At 46.0% G+C, this 17,314-nt stretch overlaps 1 protein-coding gene across 4 annotated transcripts in view; it reads left to right on the forward strand.

The window, feature by feature from the left end:
* LOC123499861 (dipeptidase 1-like) overlaps positions 1-17,314 on the forward strand; it is a 92,443-nt gene that overhangs the window by 36,676 nt on the left and 38,453 nt on the right. For all 4 annotated transcript variants that reach the window (XR_006673139.1, XM_045248398.1, XM_045248397.1 and 1 more), the window contains exons 3-5: positions 1,763-1,895; positions 2,158-2,308; positions 4,420-4,483. Coding sequence is in view for 3 of the 4 variants with exons in the window: in XM_045248398.1 (XP_045104333.1) it covers positions 1,763-1,895; positions 2,158-2,308; positions 4,420-4,483 (348 nt within the window). In the remaining variant the exon portion in view is untranslated. The remainder of the gene's footprint in view (positions 1-1,762; positions 1,896-2,157; positions 2,309-4,419; positions 4,484-17,314) is intronic.

The raw sequence follows: 17,314 nt of genomic DNA on the forward strand, positions 1-17,314 counted from the left end.
GTATAGAGTATTAGTGGTCTCTTGGTCTCGTTGTCTTGTCTGGCTAGCGCTCACTCACCCACGTATCTCACATATCAACATAAGGACATAGAGAATAAGAAAAGCTGCAAGAAGTCGTAAGGTCTACATGTGGCGGTCCTTGTAGAAAATTTGCCTATTTCTGTACTAGATATACGAGTATCTTGCCCCCTCCCAGCCATGCATCCACTTCCCACACCGCACTTCCAGCCATTGCTTGTATTCTCACTCCATCCCTTTCATCTCTCTTCCTATTTCTGTATCTCTCTCTTTCTTTTTCTCTCGTCTCTTACCCTCTCTCTCTGACCATTCTTTCAGGCTCGTTCCATTCTTCTATCGGTCACCAGGCGATGGGATCTCTCTCTCTCTCTCTCTCTCTCTCTCTCTCTCTCTCTCTCTCTCTCTCTCTCTCTCTCTCTCTCTCTCTCTCTCTCTCTCTCTCTCTCTCTCTCTCTCTCTCTCTCTCTCTCTCTCTCTCTCTCTCTCTCTCTCTCTCTCTCTCTCTCTCTCTCTCTGTGTGTGTGTGTGTGTGTGTGTGTGTGTGTGTGTGTGTGTGTCCTGTGCTTGTTCTTGCACTCTTATTGGTTTCTTCCCTCACCTCGTATCCCTTGCTTCTCCCTCCCTTTCCTCCCTTTGGACCAGAGGGGTTGCGGAGAACGGGCGCAGATGGGGAGGCAGGTGGTTGGTTCATTGGTGTTTCGGACGTTCCGGTTCTAATGCCCTGAACACTGTCAATAACAGTTGCTCACATCCAATAACGAGCATCGGCTAGCACCGGGACCACGATAGCGGCGAGAGTTCAGGCCACCTAGGGATCATTTTGCACAATCCGTCGCAAAATGGTTAGGGCTGAATCACCGTTCGCCGCATCGGACACTAATTAATTGCACTGTTGCCGTGGCTCTGGTTTACGGAAGTGCATTAAGTTTGTAAAAGTTCCCTCCGAACTCAGCTCAACTTAAAATCGCACCTGTTCTCATTCCATTCCGTGCTGAGTTAAGGCGAGGCATCTGTGTCCCGCCATGTGCTGCTCGTGGTGTGTGACGCCTGTCGTCACGCCGCTGCCACATGCCTGACAGTGAGCCAAGGTGGAGAGAGAGGGTATAGGGATGGAGCAAAGGAACAGAGGGGGAAGAGAGAGGATTGGAAGGTGTAAGGGATGGAAGGGAAGAGAAATAACATGTGGTTTGCCTTTCAATGGGTGGGAGAAGACGAAGGGGAATGAAGGAACTGATACAAGAGCAAGGAGAGTGGATGAACAGGTAAGGAGATGAGGTATTGGCAATATGGAAATGTACTTCGTCAGTTATCTGTTGTTAATGGCTCACAGATTCGTCTATAGATGGTGCTACAGCCACTAGTGTAGTGTGCGAGCTGGCCGATAGTGACGGAAGTGTTGCCCACTTTAATTAAAACAAGTATCCCATGAAGATGGTATGAATAACCTTGATGTTTGATTATTCAGTCGTGAGTTTCCTGCCTTTGTACAGGCAACAAGCAGAGCGATCTTTCCTTAATTAATAAGGTGATTGCACCATGACAGTCGCTGATTATTTTTGATGCTTATTGTGTATGTAGGAGTATGTGTTTGCATGGATTACTTATTGTTATATCAAGACATATTACAGAAGCACGAAATAGTGCAGAAGTGGAAAAAGCGACAGTCTTGCTGTTTAGTCCCGCTGCCTGAGACGCAGTACTTACCATAAGGTGCGTGACTTATGTGGCTGTGTTGTGTCCGTAGTTCTGGTCGGTGTACGTGCCGTGCGGGGCGCAGTACCTCAACACGGTGCAACTCCTGCTGGAGCAGGTGGACACAGTGCGCAGGATGGTGGCCGCCAGCCCGCACGACACCGTACTCGTGCGCTCCTCCTCCGGTGAGTCTGTGTGTGTGTGTGTGTGTGTGTGTGTGTGTGTGTGTGTGTGTGTGTGTGTGTGTGTGTGTGTGTTCTAGTTCTAGTTCTGTTTCAAAATATGGAATTCCTAAACCAACCATAATAGAATTTCTCTCTCTCTCTCTCTCTCTCTCTCTCTCTCTCTCTCTCTCTCTCTCTCTCTCTCTCACACACACACACACACACACACACACACACACACACACACACACACAGTAGTAATGAACACGCTCGTTGCCTGCAGAGATCCTGGAGGAGTTTCGTCGCGGGCGAGTGGCGAGCCTGATGGGCGTGGAGGGTGGGCACGGCCTGGCCAGCAGCATGGGCGTGGTGCGGGCGCTCTATGACCTTGGTGTGCGGTATGTCACGCTCACCCACAAGTGCCACACGCCATGGTGAGTGTCGCCTTCCCTTCTCATTCTTTCTTCTTTCTCCATCTTCCTTTCTTTTCCATTTTCATCTTTCCTTTTTTCGACCTCCTTTTTTTCTGTCTCCGCTCATTTTTTTTTCCAAATTTTATCTTTTATATCTTATTTCACGCCCTCATTCATTCACCCATTCATTCATTCATTCACTCACTCACTCACTCACTCACTCACTCACTCACTCACTCACTCACTCATCCCTTTCCATATTTCGTCCCTTTCCTCTTTTTACCTCTTTCCTCTCCACCTTCCTCTCATCCCCTTCATCCTTCTCTGCACCATTTCTCCACCTTCTTAGACCTTTACTAGTCTATTCTTTTATCTCTCTCCTTCCTTTCTTACCTCTCCGTTTCTCCATCCCTTCGGTTCCAAACACACTTCCTTCCTTCCTTCCTTCCTTCCTTCCTTCCCCTTCTCTCTTTCCTCCCTTCTCTGACTCCTCTCCTCCATTCGTCAGTCCGGCAAACACAGCCTGACATCCGAAGCTCTTCATTAAACTTTCATTCTTCATCGATTACACATTCCCAGCTCGTCCATTTGCTGCCATAAATTATATAGTTTGCGTTTGAATAACACTGCATAATTCTCTCTCTCTCTCTCTCTCTCTCTCTCTCTCTCTCTCTCTCTCTCTCTCTCTCTCTCTCTCTCTCTCTCTCTCTCTCTCTCTCTCTCTCTCTCTCTCTCTCTCTCTCTCTCTCTCTCTCTCTCTCTTAGAATGTTTATTAATTATTCATAGACACATTAAACTCGTCCATTCATTCGTATATATGAAAGTTTATTTGCGTTTTGTTGTTTATTCCCACGACAAGTGATGAGAGTCACACAGTATAAATAGATAGATCAGTTATATATATTTATCTATCTATCTATCTATTTATCTATTTATCCATCTATCTCTTTCTTTCTCTTTTGGTTTCGACTTTTGATGATTCACTTCAGAGGGAATAGATACATAAAAGCTCAAAGGCAAGATCAACTTTAAGCTGTAGAGAAGAAGCTTTTCATCTATTTTATTATTATTATTATTATTATTATTGTTATTATTATTATTTTTTTTTGTCTATTTATTTATTTATTTTATTTTATTTATGTATTCTTTTTTATATGTGACGGGTGCGAGTGGTGCTGCGTGGTTGGGATGGGAATTAAAGAGGAGCTCAAGGTAAGGCTGGTTGGAATCAATTAAAGTTTTGAGCGACATTTGAAAACAGCAGATTTTAACTTTTATCTATTTTTTTTTTATATTCAGTTTGTATGCATTTATTTCCTTATATATTCATAAATTTATCTGTTTATTTTGCTTATTTGTTTATTTATTCATCCAGTTATCAATTTATTTGTTTGCTCACTTATTTTTTTTTTTTTTATTCCTTTAAGTGTTTTTCCTTTTCTTTTTTTCTATTTTATGCATTGTGGGGTGGTAGAAGTTGGCGAGGACTGGCGAATTTTGTGGCTGCAAGCAATTATAGTTAGTTGAGGCGAGGGACGTGACTGCCGCCTCGCTCCTCGCTCCTTGCACCTTGCACTCCTCCACTCTACTCTGGCATACACCTCCCGCCTGCTGCCTCCCGCTGTCTCGCGCCTCATAAAGGAACTTGGCGCGGCGACTCTCGGGGCGGGAGGCAAACAGAAACAGGCAGACAATTTGGAGCAGGTGGTGACTGTGATAAAGGTGGTGGTGATGGGTGATGGTGATGATGGTGATGGTTGTGGTACCTACTGGAATGGTAATGGTGATAGTGAAGGTGGTGATGGTGATGATAAGGTAGTGATCTCAAAATGTTCGAAGCTGAAAGGATATTAAAAGTGGCTGAAAAGAAAAGACAAAAATGCATTGATACGTATACTCGCTCACTGAGAAATAGAACAGGTGAAACATAACATTTTCTTTTAGAAGAGGACGGAAATTAAATAACGAGAGAGAGAGAGAGAGAGAGAGAGAGAGAGAGAGAGAGAGAGAGAGAGAGAGAGAGAGAGAGTCGGCGTGTCAAATGCGGAAGTAAAAAGTTCTGAGGAAACTCACACTCCTGCACAAAAGAAAACTAGCCTAAACTTTTACCCCTGTTCTTTCTTCCCGACAGGGCGGAGTGCTCTGAGCCTGACCCGCACCTGCCCAACACGCGTGGCCTCACGCCCTACGGCAAGGTAAGTGTGCCACTCCTTGACACTCGCTGATGACATGCTGAGGACAGATATCATCGATAGCACACTGGGAGGAGTTGGGAAGGAAGCGGGGAGAGTTGTTGCTGTAGATCTTACTGGGAGAGCAGGAGGAAGAGAAGAGCTAGGCTTAAAGTTGAAACTTTGGGAACTCAAGGTGAAAGAGGCGATGACTTTTAGACCTCCTGACGAGAAAATTGAAGCTGGGATACAAAAGGAGGTCAGAGGGAAGGACGAGAGGTTATTACTTAAAGGCTGAATGAGGAGTTAGAAGAGGAAACTTGCAACTTTCAAGACTCAAAACTGAAAGAGTGAAGACGTTGATGTGAGGATAAGGGAGTTGTACTGAGGATGAGGGAGAGGTCGTGGGACTGTGTAGGAAAGTAATGTTGACAGGGAAGGAGCATAGGAGCATTGCAGCGTAGGACTGTTATATCTTGCCCAGGACAGGAAGAGGACGACGCAGTAAGAGTGGATGGTGAGAGTAAGAAGTGTGAGGGCGTATGTTGGGTGGTGGGGCGGAGTGGCGGTGGGGGCGCGGCGGGAATACAGATGAGGACAAGGCCGCGGGACCACCAGGCCTCTAGTCTTAATAAAGAGAAATGATTCCTTCGGCAAAATTTAATAAAGATTTTGCCGCAAAATGATTCCGCTGAGATTAACCAACTTCCGACCATGTTTTATTTTTTGTATCCTTTCTCATTGCAAAGTTATTCGCGTGGACTTAAATTAAAAAGACTAAGAAAGCAGAGGAAAATAAAGTTTTCAGACGCACCTGGCCGGTTAAGGAGGAGGAGGACGAATGTATTGCTCAGACCGTATTATTTACTTCAGGATTTATTGAAGCAAGTAAGAGAATGGAAGAGGAAGGTGCGTATATAGTTTAGGCACTGAGCTTCCCTGGCGTGGCCGCTCAAGATGTGTGTGTGTGTGTGTGTGTGTGTGTGTGTGTGTGTGTGTGTGTGTGTGTGTGTGTGTGTGTGTGTGTGTGTGTGTGTGTGTGTGTGTGTGTGTGACGATGAGAGACTGAGATGAGATGGCAGAGGTTTGACAGTAATCATTATTATCATTGCCACTTTTATTACCGTTGTTATTATTACTACGTTGTTTTGCTGTTTTACGATACGGTTCTTTCTCTCATAGTAGTAGTAGTAGTAGTAGTAGTAGTAGTAGTAGTAGTAGTTGTAGAAGTAATAGGAGAAGGAAGAATTGACAAATGCAAAGGAAGGAAAAGGCCATTCAAATCAGCACGTGTTTTGCGTCATGTCAGACACCCTCGCTGTGTGCTGCGGGTATTTAAAAAGAAATTAAATCGTATACTGGAACGTGTGGTGTGTGTTGTGTTGTGCTGTGCTGTGTTGTGTTGTGTTGTGGCCTTGTGTGGAGGCGGTGTCGTTTGTCTGATTGGGTGTGGGTGTGAAGCTGGGGAGGAAGGGAGGGAGGAGGCGAAAGTGAACAAGAATGGAATGGGGAAGAAAGCGATAGTGGAGGGATAGTCGCCAAAAATAGAAATGACAAGACAAATCTCTCTCTCTCTCTCTCTCTCTCTCTCTCTCTCTCTCAGTGATGGGTATTTTTTTTCTTTTATCGCGCGTTGTGTGGAGGTGGTGGCGTGGATTGGGTGGATGAGCGCGTTGCGTCAAGTGGATGATTGATTGACGAGAGGCACGAGTTTTTGATCAGTGTGTAGGAGGAGGAGGGGGGTGGGTAGGGGAGGCTATGGTGGTGGTGGAGGGAGGTAAATGGAAGGACAAGAGGCGATACACGGCGAAAAATGCGAGACGAGTGGTGAGAGGGAAGTGAGAGGCATGAGAGGAGCCTTTGATATGCACCGCATCTTCTTTGTTCCCGAGCTGTGCAGTGCAACAACTATCAAGGTATCAACGATTTTTGCTGTTGTGATCAGTCCCGAGGGTCAGGAAGGTGGAGGAGTGCACGAGCAGCACAGGTGTAATGGATACAGGGCTCAGGTGACGGCAGGTATGCAGGTGGGAAGCCCACGTACAAAGACACAAACTACTGCTTTTTGTTTCAGCCTTTTACCTTCCTTACTGACACAGCTCAGTCACCTTCCTTCCCGCCTCCTACACCTTCAACATTTGGCAGCGCCCACACGGAGAGCGAAAAAGCGGTCAGAGCGATAGCAAAAGAGATAGGGTGAATTTGAGTGACTACATTGGAAGCGATTTCAGGCGAGAGTTGCCATGACAACAGGCTTCCGCCCGTCCACATCACCTGAATTACTGGACTTTTATTGGGCTACAAGGTGTTGTCAAGGGATGACATCGTAGCCATTAAGTCACTTCACAAGGCTGGACATTTTACGAATTTTCTCGCTCTAACTCTCACCGCTTTCTTGTTCTCAGTGTGGAGGCGGCCCAGAGCAAGGGGGTGAGGGGCTTGTTATATGGTGGCTCTTCCATACGATACTTATAGCGTTATCGTAGTGCTGGATTCATAAGTATTTGTCACCTGAGTGGGTGAGCCAGCTGCTTCTTGGTATTCTACCCTGTAGCGGTCAGGTTGCAGATCTCCTTCTGTTGGCAACTCTTCTTGGGAAGAGCGGAGGGAGCATCACACCACCTTCTTACTGTATTCAACTTGACCAACATTTCCCCACCTCCAAACACTAACGGAGACAGCCTCTGTTCACTCTGATGAGAAAGTGTTCACATAAAGCTACATTATGAATACACACGAGGAACATAATTATCTTCTTTGTTATGCGTTCAGCCTTTGGTCACTCTTGTTTGTGAGGAAGCGACAACAGCTCCATCTCCGCTCACCTGCCACTGTAGGGCACGAAATAATGCAAAGCTGCCCGCTGACTCTCATACAGTTATTCAGGTGTTGCCAATATACAGGTACGCACATGTAAGGCAGGGTGGTGCGCCTCACACGTGTGTCCTGACCTCTCTAGTTTAGATAGCATCATCATCATCATCATCAGAAGCAGCAGCAGCAAATATTGCAACGAAATGTCTGGAATAAGCCTTTTGCTTAATTACCAGAAAATTGCTTTGAATTAATGTTGTTTCGCGGCGCGAGATGCGAATCACAATGTAATATTGTAATTACGTCGTCCGTATGTTCACTTTGCATTCATTTAATGAGACTTTAGGCGAGACAGAATTGGGGATGGAGTGGTGCGGCCCCGCGGTGCGCTCGGTGTTTGGCCCTAATGTGTGAAAATGTTGTCTGGTAGAGATCACACTGGGAACTATAAGCGTTCTGTTCCTGCCTCCACCCCCACCCCTCTCTCTCTCTCTCTCTCTCTCTCTCTCTCTCTCTCTCTCTCTCTCTCTCTCTCTCTCTCTCTCTCGTGTGTGTGTGTGTGTGTGTGTGTGTGTGTGTGTGTGTGTGTAGGCGTGTGTGTCCATGTTCAAGTTCACAACACAGCAAATGGTTACATAAGTTACAGGTACATGTTCCTCCCCTATTTCTCTTTCTCCCTTGCCTCGTCTCGTCTCCCTGTCTCCCTTCCTCAAGCTGTCTGTAGGTTGCATCGTAGTCGCCTCATCAATGACGCAAGTTGTCTCCGCCTTTTAGCTGAGCCCGAGAGGAAAAAAAGACTGACCGGAGTGACCGCACTGCAGCCCGCCCATTTTTCCGGTCGTTTTATGGGCCAGGGAAGGGAGGGTGTCTCTGCCTAACGGGGATGTGCTGTCCTCGCTGAAACGTGAGGCAAAGTTGTGTTTTGTAGCTATTTGGATCGTTGTTGTGTGTGTGTGTGTGTGTGTGTGTGTGTGTGTGTGTGTGTGTGTGTGTGTGTGTGTGTGTGTGTGTGTGTGTTGTGGGGGACTGGAGCATACCTGTGCCTGAGGTACTCACACATTCATGCAGCATCAGTCTATTCATATGTGTGAAATCATGGGATCCTTTATCATGTATTTCCCGAAAGATTGTTTCACTTTTGGTTCTCCGTTTAGAGTGAAAGGTACTGTACACGCACGAGATGGACATTAGCAACGTTTCAGTCTGCCAGCGAGGAAGGCGGGCCAGACTTGTGAGACGGTCCCAGGCAACACGAAAAGAAAAGAAAACAGACTCTACCAAACATTTCGTCCTGATTTATATGCACACAATAAATTTCAAGCGCGAATCTTTACGAGTTTCTTCGCTTCCTTAATTGCTAACTCGACTTCTTTTCTTTGGAAGTTTAAAGAGCTTGTATTTGCTCTCCGCTGTTCGTGATTTACATGCGTGGACTGATGAAGCAGCGACCGGTCAGCCCCGCGTGGGTTTTGAAAGGGAGGCCACCCTGCGAACTATACTGTGTCATCTCACAGACTCGCAGGCACGCCGCACATTGATACACTCAGCACGCACACCTGACGGAGAGACAGTGGGTGATCAGCAGGTGGTGGGTGATGAGGAGGTGGAGAATCGATGAGCACGTGAGTGAGTGAGATAGGAAATGGGTGGACAAAGTTAACCCCTTCAATACTGGAACACATTTTTATCTTGAGATTTGTTTACCATTAGACCATTTTATTGACATTAGGAACGGTGTATGAAGGCTACAAGATTAATGGCTACAGTCTTCACTATTTCAATCCCGTACATGAGTTTCTGAAGCTGTATAAAATCACCAAATAGTAATTAGAATGAATATGTAAATGCGCCATAGTACTGAAGAGGGTTAAGAGTGGACTAAGCTGCAGGTGGAAAAGGGAGTGAATGGACAAGGTGGACAAGGGAATTAATGGATGAGGTTGTAGGTAGACAAGGGAGTGGGTGAGTGGACGAGGTGGTGGATGGCTGACAAATACGTGAGTGAGTGAGCTAGGGAATGGGTGGACGAGGTTGAGAGTGGGCAAAGCTGTAGGTGGAAAAGGGAGTGAATGGACAAGGGATTTCATAGACGAGGTTGTAGATAGACAAGGGAGTGGGTGAGTGGATGAGGTGGTGGATGGCTGACAAAGTGATGAAACGTGGGTGGCAGTGGAGAGGTCAGCCCGAAGCGACACATATACACCATGTTGTGGAGGACTTTGACATTCAAGACACACACACTCTCTCTCTCTCTCTCTCTCTCTCTCTCTCTCTCTCTCTCTCTGTATCTATCTATCCGTCTTTTCCTTTCCTTTCCCTCACTTAGTTCTTTATTCTTTCTTTTATTTATAACGTCCTCGTATTCTCTCCTTTTATTGTCTCTCTTCTTTCTTTCGTCTTTCCTTTTACACTTTCTCTATTTCCTGCCTTGATTCTTAACTTTCTTCCCGAGATTTTTCGGTTTCGTTTTTGTTTTTTCTTTCTTCTGGTGCTTTCATCCTCTAACCCGCCTTTGTGTCCCACGTGTGTGTGTGTGTGTGTGTGTGTGTGTGTGTGTGTGTGTGTGTGTGTGTGTGTGTGTGTGTGTGTGTGTAGCGGGAGACAAGAAGTAGAGACTCATGGCGACACAGAAAACTCGTAAGGCACAAGAGGAGAGCGGCCATCAAACTAATGCAGTGTGAGTCATGAGCTTCGTGAGTGCGGCGAGTGACGGTGGGCGGCCTGTGTCAGGACTGGCAAGAGGATGTATACAGCCGGGGAAGGAAGAGTGTGAGAGAGATAAAGGCCCTTGACGTGCGTATGGTGGTAGTGATGGTGGTGGTGGTGGCGTCCTTGTCTTCCTTTATATGGAGCTGGTGCCTCGTGTGTGATGGCACCATATGACGCAGTTGTTGTGGTGCCTTAAATCAGTCAATTTAATGGTCTCGAATGTGCGTGTAATTTGATTTTTATGTCCTTTGCGTCAATTAATTGCATTACCTACTCGGCCTGAAGATCAGTCATGGTCACAACAGCACACCACGCGGCGCCACAATCACTTCCACCGTGTCAGTCTTAAGAAACTAACAGTTATCAGGTACATACTCAGGAAGACTGTCGTCAGATCAGGGGTCTTAACATTAAGGGAAAAACGTAAACTGCAGTGGGAGTGAGTGAAGCAGTTCACCGAACTCTGACGACGACTGGGTGTTAATGTCTGGAAACAATGTACGTACATCAGTTGCCGGATTTTTAACTCGAAAAAATGATGATGGATTAAATATTTATGTTGGAAAAAATGACATTCGTGTTGAGAGGATAAATGATTACGGTATTATTGTCGGACAGTGGAGCTTGATACAACGTTCGTGTGAGGAATATTCAGCGACACTGTAAGATATTCCAATATTTGTCAGCTTCATAATGTCAACGAAGGTACAAGTGCTTCTGAGATCTTGAATTTTGTTGTGAAGGAACATCATCATCCGTCATGAAACTTGCTTTAACAAACATGATAATTCCTATTGATAGAACGATAGATACTGAAACAAGTCTATAAGTGACGTTGTAAAATGATAAAATGATACAGAATAAGAATTCAAGGCAGTGCGAAAAAGATTTATTGTATTCATCGCAAATAAATCGATGCAAAAAGTCTAGAAAACATTTCATTCCCAAGGTTATAACAAAAGGCAGGAGAGAAAATGCTTTTGCGTCTCTCACAAACTGATAGAAAACAAGGCCTTGAATTCATGGATCGGAAATGAAAACAAAAAAAATAAAGGAAAAGAAATCAAAGCGTGTTACACAAGACGCGGAGGACAGAGAGAGCGAGAATAAAGGCCGTTCATCACGACAGACTACTCAATCTTCAATGGATATATAACGTTCGCGGCAGTAAAGTGCGGAGGAGAATAAATATAAGAAAGGCCCAACAATAAAACGTTTGGAGAACAATGGAGGAGGAAGATCAACGACATTATGCAGATTTGGAGAAATAGAACCAACCTTCTCCTTCCTGCGCGTTCCACACCGAATCTTGTGCCTGCAGGAGAAGGAGGAAGAGGAGGAGGACGAGGAGAAGGAGGAGGAAGAGCAATAAGAGAAACGTGGATGAAGGAAGCGTGGCGGTGACTGCGTGGAAATCTCATTCGTGTTTGTTGATATTGGCGTCACGAACATGTGAGCGTAAAAGGTGTTGTATAAGTGTGTGTGTGTGTGTGTGTGTGTGTGTGTGTGTGTGTGTGTGTGTGTGTGTGTGTGTGTATGTGTGACGCCTTGAGCGGCTTTGTGCATCTGTCGCGGCCAGGGCGTCACGTGCACTCTTTATTTAGATTCTTTTTAAAGATTTACACCAATATTGGTTTATGGATCATCCCCCCTACATATATTTATCTTTCTGTTCTTATATATCTATCCATCCGTCTATCTATCTGTCTATCTTTCTATCTGTCTGTTACTCTTCTTACATATCTATCTCTCCATCTATCTTATCTATCTGTCTTTCTATGTGTCTATGTACCTATCTGTGTTTGTTGACTTGGCCGGTTGAACAAGTCTTCTAAATATTCACTTCACCTTTTCCAGTATTTAAGCCTCAGCTGGTGCCACGAACGAGTCGAGCCAAATTTTATTGCTGTTGTTTATTCTTTCGACCTCTCGATTTAGTATTTGACATCCCACTTGGCAGCATTCGTCTTGTATTGTGAGTGACGGTTTGAGCTTCCACTCCAGTGTAAAAGTGTGTCAACGGGAGGGAGGCGACAACAGCCTCACTTCGAGAACCTCGCAGGAATAATTCTCCTGGAAAAGGTTGAGTGAAGGGAAAAGCATATCTCGGCCGCGTCAACTCAGCCGCGTTCTGACCTGTAATCCTTTCAGATGAGCTGCAAGTTGAGAGAGAGAGAGAGAGAGAGAGAGAGAGAGAGAGAGAGAGAGAGAGAGAGAGAGAGAGCTATGGCGATACACCTAAGACATTATAGTTACGCACTCACTAAAGAAATTTTGAGACAAAAGATAGATAAACAAGCAAACAAACAAACAAACAAACAAGGCAATCACAGCTACAGTCCTTCACGAGATCAGAACACATGAAAAAATATCAAGAGGAAAACGAAACTTGGGCAAACTTCCTTCCCACAGAAAAGAAACTTCGCTTTTCTTATCCACTACCACCACCACCACCACCACCACCACCACCACCACGGCAAGGCACACACCGTGATATGCAGCAAGTCCAAGCAATAAATCCCCTCGAGAGACTAAATTCGGAGACACAGAGAGAGTAAGGCCAAGCTAGCGTTGGTGTACATTCATTGCAACTTGTAGCGCTAGTGTTCGCGTATATGTGTGCTGAGACTTAACAGAGCATAGGTGACTCGTATACTTTCCAGTGTAATAGCTGCACGTTGTAATCAACTGTAAATTCCCCTGGTGTGTAGGTTAGCTGAACTCTTAATCTAATGGTTGGATGCCTTTGTTGTTTACTATCTCCATCAGCACTATCAGTAGCCATAAATACCGCCCACGCCATTACAACAAAACCATGCAACACCTTTCCATGTATTGCTATGATGGGCACGGTAGGTAATGTAATGCTTTGGTGCTCTTGTTCTTTAGTATCTCTCTCCGTTAACACTTCCAGTATCCGCGAATACATGACGTTGCTATATACAGAATGACCTCGCCCAGACTCCTCCGCTAGTCTATGCTTTATTTGTAGGTTCGGGTCTCGGTAATCTAATGCTTGGGTGTCTTCTTGGTTCACTGTCTCCATCAACACTGTCAGTACAAGTCATTTCGCCTCACTGTGGTAAAATAATGTCGTTCAATTAATAACATAAGAAAATAAGTTCAGCGACAACAAGCCAGTGGTGCTACACGTGACAGTCACAGCGTTAAAACCCACTCATCATTCTTGGCCATAAATTCATCTAGTCTGGTTGTGCGTCACTGACAATGTGATTAGTAACTTTATCCATTCATTTAATACGATTTGTGAACTGATCTCTTACCCTCTCTTTTAACTTCAACCTTATCAAACATGAACACATTGAATACTGTTGTTTCTAGCATTTTATCTCCTGTTATGACCTTTACACCGTTTGAATACATCCATCCAGTGCCTTGTCTTTCCTGGTCTCCGCTCTTCGTTTCATGTCAAAACAACACTCTAAGGTCGTTTTATCTGCAATAGCCATCCAATCTAGCCAGTTTTCTAATCTCGTTTGGTTTAAATCACCATGCATTGCCAGGCACGCCAAGCACACAGGATCAGCCACACACGCCACGTGCTCGTATAATAAAATTCCATTACCAAAAATTATTCATGGCTATGCATTATTCACTGTCATAAAACATGGCATTTTTTTCTCTCTCTCTACATGAGTTTGATGTTTTATAAATTGCCCGTCAAATTAGCGGTTGTTGATCGTGTTATATGAGAGAGAGAGAGAGAGAGAGAGAGAGAGAGAGAGAGAGAGAGAGAGAGAGAGACACACACACACACACACACATTAAAAATTAATTAAGATAAAAAGAGTAAAAAAACTAGACAAGAATGGGATGAAAGAAAATAGAACAAGAAGATAAAGAATGGAAGAGAGGAACACTTGCGCTCGTCTCACTACACGTATTTACTGCAAACGTGAAGCGCCAACACTGAACTGAATGAGCTAAATTACGAGTCCTTGAAGAGGCGAGCGAGGAAATGAAGATCTGGAAACTGAACAAAGGAAAAAGAAATTAAAAGAGAGAGAGAGAGAGAGAGAGAGAGAGAGAGTGTGTGTGTGTGTGTGTGTGTGTGTGTGTGTGTGTGTGTGTGTGTGTGTGTGTGTGTGTACAAGTATTAGATATTTTAGTCAATCCAAGTGTTCACAGGGACAAGATGTGTAGTTTCTTTCATGACGACTCAAAACTCACCAAAACATTTCGAATAAGTCTTTAATGAGCAAACACTGGGGACTCGATGTTTTGGAAGAGGCGCCTTGAGGAGAGAAAGAGAGAGAGAGAGAGGAACGTTGCTGAGATGATGTTAGGCGAGGCAGAAAGAGGAAGAGTTATCAAGATGGGGAGTGAGATGAGGAAGAGGTGTGGACTGGGGGAATCATGGAATAGGGCTGAAGTGAACGGCTGCATGGGGACCTGAAATGAAGAAGTAAAGCGTTGGAGTCTGAGGAGAAAATGAGGGAAGATGGAGGGACGGAAGGGGAATAAGGGGAAGTGAAAGGGAGAGAAGGGAAAAAGAGAGAGATAGAAAAAGGAGGAGCTAGAGATGAACACACAGTACATAAAGAGAAGGAAGGTGAAAGAAATGGACAGAATAAATCAGAATAGAAAAGTGAAGGAAAATAAGAGGAAAGAAGAAGAGATCGGAGCTGGAGCTGGAGGAAACGGAAAGACCAGGAGAGATGGAGGGAATTCAGGTAGGAAAGCGGGAATTGAGGAGGGAAGGAGAGGGTGAGGCGTCGCGTGGGAGATAATGTAAAGAAGACGTGAAGGCCGGAAAATAGAAAGGATATCAGTTGTCAGAGAGGAGGCGGTGACGTGATAGAGAGGCGGCGCTGACGTGATGGAGGGGCGGAAATACAGCGGGCGTGAGGAGACGGAGGCGTTGAGGCGAGGAAATGTATGGGATGTATGGGAGTGAACGCGAAGGCAGAGCGACGCGGCAGGTGCAGGTGTGGCGTGTTTGTGGGTAGGAGTAGTGAGATGTGGCGGAGTATAAGGGATTGGCATGAGGATAGAGAGGATGTATTGGAGGAAAGAGACAGGGTTTGGAGTGGGTGTGGAGGGATGCAGGGAGGGAGTGCAGGGGAAGAGGGAAATGGGGGGAGCTAACGTACACATTTTACGCGACACTTGACACCCGGGCGAGCACAAACACCATTCTGCAAACAGATGAAAAAGGAAAACATCACCGACGCCCGCGACAAATTAAATAAAAACACGTGTGAAAAGAAAAAATAACATTCTGACGTATAGACCCTTGAAAAACACATACGGATAATAATAATAATAATAATAATAATAATAATAATAGTAATGATAATGATGATAACAATAGTAGTAGTAGTAGTAGTAGTAGTAGTAGTAGTAGTAGTAGTAGTAGTAGTAGTAGTAGTAGTAGTAGTAGTAGTAGTAGTAGTAGTAGTAGTAGTAGTAGTATCCTTCTTTCTCTCTCTCTCTCTCTCTCTCTCTCTCTCTCTCTCTCTCTCTCTCTCTCTCTCTCTCTCTCTCTCTCTCTCTCTCTCTCTCTCTCTCTCTCTCTCTCTCTCTCTCTCTCTCTATTCTTTCCACAAATGAGGTTCATCTGTCAAAAGTGGATTTCATTTGTGTCCTGTCTTTGCCTGGAGGCGCACGCTGCTGAGCCTCGCGCCTCCCCAGCCAGCTCGCTATAGAACGGATGAGAAGCGATTTAGCTGCACCTGAATGGCACCTAATTATGACGGTGAAGTCTGGAAGTGACCCGAACCTGAACCTCGCCGACCAGTTGCTTGCTGGCGCCCACACCAGGACTCCGACACGCGCATGGCAGGCAATGTTGAATCATGGATATGAACTTGAGTTGAATGGAGGCACCAAAGGGGACGTGAGCTAAATCTGAAACATGGAACGCTAATTGTCTTTCTTGATGAATATCTCGCTGACGCTCATCTGGTCAAGGGAAAGCTGGCAACCTGGAGGCTACAGTGGTCTCTGTGGCACAGCGGAAAGACTGCAACCACAGCGGATCAAAGGATATGGAAATGGAGATGAGCTCAAAGGAAAAAGCTGTTCCTCATCTTTACTTGCCCCCTCACAGCCCTGCCGCCTCGGAAGTGTCCCCTCACCGCGGCCTTCACTCAGGCCCCAGGCCACCAACACTCTTCACCTCCAGGTTGGCCCCACCTCCTGAGTCACCGCCACCGCCTTTTCCGTGGAGGAGGAAGTGGAGTTTCTTTATTTAATGTGGTGGTCCTGATTCCTGCTGAGTCGCCGGTGCTGACGCAGATTGCTGACACAAATTCAGACTACTTCGAGAAACTTGTTAGCATAGAAATGCACAGAATTTCAAGTTTGTCTGAACATTTTGTTACTTTGCCTTCCAACGCAACGAGGCAGGGCAAATCATTGTCAGCAGCCTCTCTCCCTGTAGGCGAAGGAACCAGCAGCTGGACGCCGTGCTCAGCAGCCACGCTCCGCTGATGATCCATGCGCGTGTCAAGTGTAATGCTCAGTGCACTTCTGGTGCCTCTCCAGAGGATGAAGTGGTGGTGTGGGGTAGCCAGTTGGCCCAGGTGTAAATACTTGGCCAGGCCATCTAGCTACTTGTGGGAATTGAATGAAGGAAGGACGAGGGGACGCAGGTCTCTAACTCGTGGAAGAACGACTATCGCCTACAACAACGATCGCCTGCCTCCCATTCTATCCCAGAGGAATGGTCACGTTCCATTCCCCCCATCTCTCCTCCGGCAGCGATGGCCTAACGCCACATCGCTCCAGGCAGCATTTCCTGACGGTTTTTACGTAATCCACCGTTTGAGAGACCTTGACACGCGTGACATCCATCGAGGAGCGCCTCCCAGGCGAAGCGACATGTGTTCCCATCCATTATTCGCTGTCCTCCGGCCCTGCCACCCGCCAGCCATCCCCCATCACACGTCTGTCCTCCACCACCCGCTACCACTCACCCGCCCTCCACCACCATGCCCTACCACGTACCGTCTGTCTCCTGCCCCGAACTTGCAGCGGCCGTGCACCACTGCTTAATGAGAGGTGTGTTGATTAGTTAGTGCTATACTACCTTCTATTTAACGTGTGGGGTGTGTTGTCTAACTATGCTAATTAAGCACACCACCACCACCACCACCACCACGGTGCTCCTTGACCTCGCTGCGTCGCCGTCGCCCGGAGCATCAAGACGACACGCTGCGTCAGACATCGCTCCTGTGTGCTGATAAAACTTTCTCGCCGCAGAGTTTTCAGTTCAAAGTTTCATTTCCCGGCTACGAGCAGGTTTGCAATTCGTGTCGGTGCGCTGTTGCCTTCCGCCACTGCCTGGCACCTGTCGCAGAATCGCCT

The sequence above is a fragment of the Portunus trituberculatus genome, chromosome 50 (assembly GCF_017591435.1).
Source record: "Portunus trituberculatus isolate SZX2019 chromosome 50, ASM1759143v1, whole genome shotgun sequence".
NCBI classification, from domain to species: Eukaryota; Metazoa; Arthropoda; class Malacostraca; order Decapoda; family Portunidae; genus Portunus; species Portunus trituberculatus.